This window comes from Montipora capricornis, chromosome 8, assembly GCF_036669925.1.
Source record: "Montipora capricornis isolate CH-2021 chromosome 8, ASM3666992v2, whole genome shotgun sequence".
NCBI lineage: Eukaryota > Metazoa > Cnidaria > Anthozoa > Scleractinia > Acroporidae > Montipora > Montipora capricornis.
In genome coordinates, this window is record NC_090890.1 from 36046476 (window position 1) to 36056171 (window position 9696).

The 9696-nt window shown below is 41.8% G+C and overlaps 1 protein-coding gene across 2 annotated transcripts in view; it reads left to right on the forward strand.

Annotated features, from left to right (window-relative positions):
* The window catches only part of LOC138014407 (D-alanine--D-alanine ligase-like), an 8074-nt gene extending 1949 nt beyond the window's left edge, over positions 1 to 6125 (forward strand). The window contains exons 2-7 of one of the 2 annotated variants that reach the window (XM_068861467.1): positions 263 to 298; positions 1473 to 1786; positions 3316 to 3458; positions 4763 to 4919; positions 5284 to 5438; positions 5540 to 6125. In XM_068861467.1, the coding sequence (XP_068717568.1) occupies positions 284 to 298; positions 1473 to 1786; positions 3316 to 3458; positions 4763 to 4919; positions 5284 to 5438; positions 5540 to 5841 (1086 nt within the window). In that variant the 5' untranslated portion in view covers positions 263 to 283 and the 3' untranslated portion in view covers positions 5842 to 6125. Of the gene's footprint in view, positions 1 to 250; positions 299 to 1472; positions 1787 to 3315; positions 3459 to 4762; positions 4920 to 5283; positions 5439 to 5539 lie in introns of both variants that reach the window. The other variant, XM_068861468.1, reaches the window with a different exon arrangement.
* Positions 6126 to 9696: the final 3571 nt, after the last annotated feature.

A 9696-nucleotide genomic window follows, 5' to 3' on the forward strand; every position in this document is an offset into this window, starting at 1 on the left:
GAGAAATCAACTCGATTCTCGGCAAATAACCCTCTGTGTCTCGTGGAAGGTTCTCCTGCAACCTCGTCCCAGGGCACTTTTCCCAAAGCCAGGGAAAAGCGCCCTGGGGACGAGGTTGGTTCTCCTGAGATGATTTGTCCCAGTAATCCAACCTCCGCATACTGGGGATTAGCGAACACAAATGCAGACAGCGGTCGCAGCTGGATCGTGGACCACACGGCCTCCCAAAAATCCACTGTAACGGTGTTAGTTTCTTTTTCAGGTTAGAAGCTTGCTGTAAAAAATGGAACCTCTTAAGGTAAGGCTTCTTCGAGCTCCTTGGTGCTTAAATGTTCAAATAAATTTGATTAATTCATTGAGTGTACAGAATGTAATTGCAGTTTGAATAAGAGAATGCCGCCAGTCATATTAATTTGCAGTCAGCGGACTGTTCAAGAAAGAAATTGCCAAAAGTCGATTGAAATGCGCCAATCACAATGCGGGATTTGACCTTTTGATCGGTCTCACAGGAACATTTTACGACAACGGAAAACGAAACTGTTATTGATATTCGAACAAAATAGTCCGCATTTTGTGAAAGGCGCCACAAAGAAACGGAATTTCTTCGATGTTACTTGGAATGGAGGAGCGGCATGTTCATCACCTCAATTATGTGATATGACACACCAACCAAAACCTTGCGTCAAATTTCACCTTAAACTTGCTTTCACCTCAGCAGGGGGAAATTTTAAAGACGTTTCTTAAGAACTTTTTAACACCTTACACAATAATATTACAACACTATCAAATTACAGTCTATTGTTCGGCGGCCGGTTAAAGATTTTATAAAGTGTTTTAGTAAAATTACATATTTTTTAAAAGGTGCTTTCAAAAACCCTTTAAAAGGTTATTGAGAGACGTCATGTTTTTTTACTTATTTAATTTCATTTTGTAATTGTTTTCTTTTAAATTTTTTTCACATTAATTGTAAGATAGCAATTAGTTGAATGAGCCATCTCATGGAATCTATGGATTATTATTATAATAGCATTCTTATTGGGGACAGCTATTCTTAGAGTTATTTTCATATAGTTATGTCGTAGAGTTAGAGTTCAGTTTCCAAAATCCTGAATTCAAGATTTTGGCAGTCTAAAATCTTGAATTCAGGATTTTGGAAGTCGTTAACTCTAACTCTAATTCATAAATCTACTGCAATAACTCTATTGATATTTAACCTCATTATTATTAACCATTTACCAGCCATTTTAAACATGACATTAAGAGCTAGACACGTAACTTCCCGCCGTTCGAAGTGATGGCAGTACAGTACACTTGTTTAAAACCGGGGAAATATCAAAATGGGAAATATCAAAACGCAAAACGGGGAACATATCAAAACCGCATTTTAAAAGATTATTCAGCAGGAAAACAAAGGCATATGGATACTAGTGTTACCACCTTTTTCCGAAGTTTGTATGCCTTTTATACATTAGATTTTACATATTCTGGGATCCCCTACGGATTACTACAGCTACAACTTGAGCGTTATGTACGCTGGCGCCTTCTCTCCCGACATGGGTGGTGGAAAATATTCCTTCACTTACGCTATCGTTCGACCGAACGGATCTTGGTCGTTTGCGGATGATCTCAGTGGTGTTACAATGATTAAAAGTCCAGAGCAGATAGAGAGTGACACGAATGACGACAGCACGGAAATCACAGCAGCACTTCAGCACATCAAATTTGTGATTAAACCCGATTTGGCACTGGTGCATTTTGAATGTTACAAAGGAATGACAGCATACTGGTAAGATATGATCCACCCACAATAGCCTGACATATTTTTTTCGTATTCTTGCTCTAAGGTGCGACCCAATAGGACATGGTATGAGCAGATCCGATTTTTTCTGTTCTAAACTCAAAGACTGACGTTTATGTGTGATTTCCTCTCTTCTAAAATGAATGTGTGATTGACTTTTGTGGTGTCCGAGAATAGTACTTCACATGTTTCAGCAATGAGTTAATTCATTTAGGTAATCACATTATCTTCGAGTGCAATTTGGAATGAATAAGTAAGCAAGAGTAAATTTTTTTTCAAAGACGAAAAACATTGCAGGGCTCGCTTTTGATTGGCTATCTGTGAGTTTCTCGCATCATTGACCAATCATGCTTGGTTTGTTAGTCTCTGCACTGAATTTCCCGCACTGTGTTAGCTGAAAAATGCATTTCTCTGAGGCAATACAACTTATTCTAAAATGGCCGCCGATCATTGCAAATTAGTATTTTTGGCCTCGTTTAAGGTTAAATATTATTTTGAATTTTGCGTTGAAAGCGAAGCCAAAGGGGACAATTTGCAAGGAAAGAAAAGAATACTAATATGGCGGCCATTTTGGAATAAGGTGTATAAAAATGGAGAAATCTCTTCATGCATCATTGAAACTTTAACAGAACGGTTTGTGAAGTAACTTGGATGGTCAATTGATTTCTGGATGCTCTAACCATGGAATTACTACAGACTCTGTGTTGAGTAAGGGTTCTGTGTGGGCTTTGCCAGAGTAAAACTGCATTACAGTCTCATAAATAATCACGCAATGGAAGTCATGCATGTGACTGCATGGTGCAATTCTAGTCAATGACCAGAGATGATATTTGCCTACCATAAAGTCTCCACTACCTCATTGGTTAGAGGATCCAGCCTAAGTCTGGAGGTTCATTCGTTCATATAAATGCGAGTGCATGGGGAGATGCTAATAGAGCAAAAACTAAACTCACAATAAAAGTAAGGGTCTGTTCCTAGCGAAACTTCGTGCATATATGAGAGAGCAGGGCTGGCGAAGCGCAAGAGGTTTTTCTCCGGGTACTCTGGATTTCCCCGCTTCTCAAAAACCACGGTAAAACTATTAGGAAAATCCCCGTACGGGCCTGCTAGGAGCACGTACTGCCCCGTGCGATGTCACTTTAGCGGATTTCGTCGCTTTTAACCATCCAAGTTATTTTCAACATATTAGATAAATTTTCTATGCAAACAGTTTGTTACTTATTTTGTCCAAACTTCATCCTCTGAGTGCTCATGAATAGTGTAAAAAGCCCGTATGATAAAATGCTTACTGGCTGAATTTAGGTCTCGCCGGACAGGAAAATATTTGGCCCGGGGTCATAGCGCTCGGTCCATGCGCAATGACCTCGGGCCAAATATTTTCCTGTCTGTCCTGTAATAAGTACATAGAGTCTACTTACCATCGACAGCGTTAAAAGGAAACAAATGTAGTGTAATAAAAGAACTAACGCATGCGCTGCAACACAAGACTGCTGAGAGCACGTTTTTTCCTCACAAAGGTCTTTGTTCGATGTCTTGGACATTCCTTTGATTGGCGGATCTACAGAGTCACGATATTTCACCATGGACAAGTTGAAAACACGCACCAACGTGCTTGGTAATAAAAAGATCCCTTGCGCAGAAGGATTTGTTTATAACAAAGGTACTTCCTTGAGTATTTTTCTTTATCAATATGATAGGAGTTTAAACTTGGGAGGAACCATCGAGGAATGAACAAGATTTCATGTTGTCCCAGTCTGGCGAAAAGCAAATCTGTTCTAGTCCGAGAAGGAGTTAATTATGTTAATTAATTTAAGTTTGGTATAACTTCCAATCGAGTGTAGCTCTCCCAAGGCCACCTGAAACAACGTCCCCATCGCGCATCGCTGCCATGTGGGAGGTCGTGGGTTCGACTCCGGCCGCACCAACACTCAGGGTCTTTGAGGAGGAGAAAGTGCTGCCTTTGTAATGACACCTGCAAATGGTTAGACTCTCTAGTCTTCTTGGATAAGGACGATGAACCGTAGGCCCCGTCTCACAACCCTTCAACGTTCATAACACTGTGGGACGTAAAATAACCCACACGCAAAGAGTAGGGCATGGAGTTCCCAGTGTTGTGTTGTGATGTTTTCTCCAAAGACGATCACAATAAGGAAGTCATTGTTAAGAAACATAAGCATCAGAAATAAACATGCAGAAGCTTATTTGCGCCCAAAGTTCATCTTACCTGTCAGGATAGCTGAATATACCGGCTAGCTGGTCATCATACATCTTTACGTCAGAAAGGGTTTTCGCAGCATGAAACTCTAGACAAACTCTCCTCAACTCTCGATCTCTCTCATTGACTCTCAAAAGTTTCAACTCTCGTCAACTCTTGTTCTCGTTTGGCCAGGGCTTTACGCGCCTCATTAGGGAGCTTTAGCAACGACGACGGCGACGGCAACGAGAACGTCACAAATTTGCATATTTAGTGAGCAAAAGTAATAGCTTTGCACGCTCAGCACGTGCATCTCTTCTTTTTTGTCTATTTCTTTGCCGTCGTCAGCAAAACAACAACGTGAAATGACCAAATTTGAGGCTTTAGGTAGAACGTCAGCGCTTAAGAAAAATGTTTTTGGTTTTCTCCCCTAAATTGAGCACCGTTCATACTAGTTTTGTTCATGATGGTTTGCCACACCTTTGCATGTTAAGATGCCTGGAATAGTCGTGAAGCGATTAAAATAACGCGAATTCACATTTAACGACAACGTTCTCGTTGCCGTTGCCGTCGTCGTTGCTAGGGCTCCCTATTGTCTCCGTTTACTGCGCGAATCTCACTTCAACAAGCAAATATTTCACCATGAACTGAAGTAATAGAAAAATATCCAATCAATTTAGCGATAGAAACCTGCGTAGGTAAGCGCGAAGGAAGAAAAAAGCACAGCCAGCTTTGTTAACAAAATGTCTTTTTTAAAAATTCGATCTCAGGAGATGCTTTAATGCTAGAAGAAATCACGTTTCCTTGTGTTGTTAAAGCAAGCAGGGGAGAGGACAGCAAGGCAGTACGGCTGGCCAGGGATAAGAAATCTCTTCTCGAAGCTATCGATCATGCGTTGACCTACTCGGATCGCGTGATTGTTGAAAGGTAAGCTGCCAGAGCAACCACAACTATTACCAATTCCGCTTGGCAAGAGTAGCGAAGGATTTGACAACAAGCAAACCTACCAGAGTGCATTGCTTGAAAAAAAAAAACATTCTATGATCTTCTTAATACGTATTATTAACCCAGTTCTAGCTCCATATTGTAAATTATAACCGGCGTCTTCAGTGCCCAGTTTCGAGACCCACCACACCCACAAAACTGAGAAAACAAGATGTAACGGCCATAGAAACCGAATCAAGCAACAATAACAAGATTTAATATTTATCGGATACGAATTCCCCCCCCCCCCCCCCGAATTAAAGTTATAATGACGGTATTTACTTCTGGATCTCTTGGTTTTGTTCAGGTTCATTCAAGGGCGAGAGATTCGTTGCGCAGTAGTGGAATCAGTGAAAAGTGGAGAATTAACTCCTTTGTCGTGTATAGAGTATAAAGTACCTCATGATGACATAAGGAGCACAGATTATAAGTTAACGATAAACGAAAAAGGACTTCCTCTTGGTGAGTATTAAAACCGTTTATCGCACAAACGTAGCCAGCAAATCCACTCGTATATTGTTTTGAACACGCAACCAATCGTACTTGCTTTATTCGGTCTGTAGGCAAGTCTCCGAGAACCGAATCGTGGTTTGTCGATCCAACGAAGGAGGAAGACCTCGTCAATCGCATTCGTAAATACAGTTGTCAAGCTTTTGTGGACATGGATATCAAGGATTTTGGAACGTTTGACTTCCGGGTGGACCGACACGGAAACCCATATTTTTTAGAGTGTAACCTGTTTTGTTCTTTTGGAAAACAAAGTCTTTTGAATATACTTGCTAAAGATTCAAATTTTACAGATGAGGGCTTGTTCGACTTAATGGTTGAAAATGCTCTGTTAAGGAGAAATAACCACAAAGGTTAAAAGACATTTGTAGCAGGGCAAGATTCTCCGCTGAATTTCATCGCATTTTTACTCATTAACAAGTTTACTATAATCATAGAAAGCAAAAAATGACCTAAGAAGGTAAAACAGTTTAAGCCTTTTCATTCTGAAAATAGGGACGTTCGGATCTGACTTTGCGCTATCGAAAGTCTATAGCGACTAATCCATGTCGTTTAATGTACAATGTGGGCGAAAAATGTTAAATTTAAATTGGTAGGAGCGGTCTCCGAGTAAGAATAGAGAATAAAGGGTTCATATTTGTATGCTTACGTTGTCGTCAAAACCACAGGGTACCCACACAATCTTTTTGTGTAACCGTTTTTCCCAAGAAAATGCACTGTTCTGCTTTCAAACTTCGCAGGAGAATGGCCGAAAGATTTACGCTTCTTCTCGTACTTTTTTTCTCGAAAATTCATCCAAAAGGCTCGGAGCTAGCCCTCGAAGAAAATCAAAATCCCATCCTTTCCGAGTAGTAAAATGCGTAACAAGATTCACGCGTGCCAGGCTCTCTTGCTTCCAATCTCGTACCTAGAGTCACCGTCCGGAAGCAGAGATATAAACGAGTAAAGTTGCAAAATCGGGAAAAATGAGGGGGTTGCAAGGTCAGCATTTACGCATGCGTCACCCCCTCATTCGAGTCTGCGCGCAAGTGGAGCTACAGGCCAACACAAACGGATTCAAGTGACTATTAAACCGTTTGTGTAGAATTTTCGTAGTTTTCGTGAAAAGGAGATGATTATTTGTATTTCATGTATATAGGAATTAGGAGAAGGTAAAGGTAAAGTCTCCGCTTACGAGCCAGAAGGCTCATCAGGCCGGCGCTTATCTCCGGTTTCATTAGCATGAAGCGACTAGGAGTATTTATACTCCCCCCTGGATGGGATGCTAGTCCATCGCAGGGTTACCCCCAGCTTTACGCCGGTACCCATTTATACACCTGGGTGGAGAGAGGCACCGTGAGAGTAAAGTGTCTTGCCCAAGAACACAACACAATGTCCCCTGCCAGGCCCCGAACCCGGACCACTCGATCCGGAGTCGAGCGCACTAACCATGAGGCCACCACGCCTCCCACGAATTAGGAGAAAGGTGAGCGAAATTGGCAGTATTTGTTTGTTTCTGGTGACTCATTTGAATCATGACGCAAGCAGCTTACGAATTGCGTGTGTGGCTTACGCGCGCTCGCGCTCAGTTGAAAACCCTTTCCTTGTTTTGCACCGCATATCTCATACTGCGCGTAACATTGCGGCTTCGGAGATGGCGGCGTTTCACCCCGGCCATTTGAAGAGAGGTAATAAAGGCCGCTTTTGCTGTTCAAGAGCTTTTAAGAGCAATCATGATAACTGCCCCCGGTTAAGAAGGTGTTGCTTTGGACCTCGCCCCAGTCCATTCGCGGAAAATAATCATTTTAAAGCCAAAATTGCCCTTTTGCCATTCATTATCATAGTATTGCGAAGAAACGAGCACGGTGACCCCCATTTTTAATGGTTTTATTTACTCGTAATAGGTATTTACTCGTAATAGGTTCTCTGTCCCGAGAAGAACAGACATGCACGGGACTTACGTTACGTTTCTGCCTGCGCAATCAACTGAAATGCAGGAACCCATGACCCGGAGTCTACAACTCTACTGTGTTCGTGTAACGGCGTTTTCACAGACCGATTTATTTTTAGATTCAATTTCCAGCGAATGAGACTCCCAGAGGAGCATGATGACCAATTACAAGAAATTTAGCTGACGTCTTAGGGTCACCAAACCGGAACTGCCTTTGTTTATTAACCCTAATTGCCGGGAAAGGCTAGTCTAAAAATAAACCTACTTGTAAAAACGCCGTTTCACAAACGCTGTATCGAAGTTGCGCTCTCCAGATGGCCTCCTGCTAAAAAGTCAATTCCTGGTAAAAAAAAGCATGTTACTTTTTGCTTGGTAAGCTAGGTATCGAGGAGCCAGAACATTTGCGCATGCGCTGACGGCATTTTTCAACAAGAGAGCAAAAGGCAGTATCTCCAGACACCGGCGCTGGGGAGTCGTACCAAACGAGTATTCCCGGGATTTCAGCCCGCGCGATCGCTTTTGGACGTACTTTGCCCTTCGCTGGTTTCTGGTACCGAACTTGCCTCCCGGTACGACATTGAGGAAGAGATATAAAGATCCCTAAACCATATGTGACAAATCCCACGCCTACTCACAGCTCCAAACCGCCCTTGTCAATATAGCCTAAGAATTAGATGGCTTATATATTCAAAAGAAAAGTCATTTTATCTGCCATATGGTAAGCACTGGAATCGCAGATTACAAAGTGTGCGCACGCGCCCTGCTAAAAGTAACATACATACATGCATGCATAGACTTTATTTCATCTCGAATTTCAGAATAACTGAAAGAGCTAATATCTTTACACCTAAAGTACAAAGCATATACAGATACATGCTAAATATATAATATTTAAAGATATATTAATTCAAAAGAAAAGCCGCTGTACAAAATGCGACCCTGGATTCTCTTTTTCTCTTTTGAAACCAGTAAACTCAGTGGTACGGATAAAATCAGGTAGCGCATTCCGCAACTAAGCTGATACAATCGCTCATGCCCAAAAAGAATTCTGGGTAATTCTGCCATTCCATGACAAGGGAAGACTCCCGATTCTCATTTCATAGTTTTTTTCATAAGTGTCGGGCCACCCAGACCTACCAGCAAAATAACGCATCGATTGAAGGTTTTATCTTTCAAAACTTGCCCCGATTGCGTCAGTAGGTCCTGGAATTCGTCCACAGAAAGGCCAGAGAGACAACTTCACTAGTGAACCGCCATGTTTACCACACAGCATTTTAGGCGTCCTAGTCTGCATGAAACCATCTCTCGCTTCTGTCTGAGACAAGACCAGACACGCAAGGTTCTTACGTTGCGTTTATGCCTATAAAATCAACTGAAATGTCAATTGCTGGTAAAAAAAATAAGAAAAAAAAAAAAAAAAACCAGCATGTTAATTTTTTTTTTGGTGCGCTAGGTATCGAAGAGTCAGAACATTTGCGCATGCGCTGACGGAATGTTTGAACAAGAGAGAAAAACGGAGTACCTCCAGACACCAGCGCTGGAGCGTCGTACCAAACGAGTCATCCCGGGATTTCGGCCCGTGCGATCGCTTTTGGACGCAGTTGGCCCTTCGCTGCTTTCTGCTACCGACCTTGCCTCCCGGTACGGCATTGAAGGAGAGATATGTCGGCCCCTAAACCATATGTGACAAATCCCACGCCTACTCACAGCTCCAAACCACCCTTGTCAATATAGCGTAAGAATTAGATGGCTTATATATTCAAAAGAAAAGTCATTTTATCTGCCATATGGTAAGCACTGGAGTCGCAGATTACAAAGTGTGCGCACGCGCCCTGATAAAAGTAACATACATACATGCATGCATAGACTTTATTTCATCTCGAATTTCAGAATAACTGAAAGAGCTAATATCTTTACACCTAAAGTACATAGCATATACAGATACATACTAAATACATAATATTTAAAGATATATTAATTCAAAAGAAAAGCCGCTGTACAAAATGCGCCCCTGGATTCTCTTTTTCTCTTTTGAAACCAGTAAACTCAGTGGTACGGATAAAATCAGGTAGCGCATTCCGCAACTAAGCTGATACGCTCGCTCATGCCCAAAAAGAATTCTGGGTAATTCTGCCATTCCATGACAAGGGAAGACTCCCGATTCTCATTTCATAGTTTTTTTCATAAGTGTCGGGCCACCCAGTCCTACCAGCAAAATAACGCATCGATTGAAGGTTTTATCTTTCAAAACTTGCCCCGATTGCGTCAGTAGGTCCTGGAATT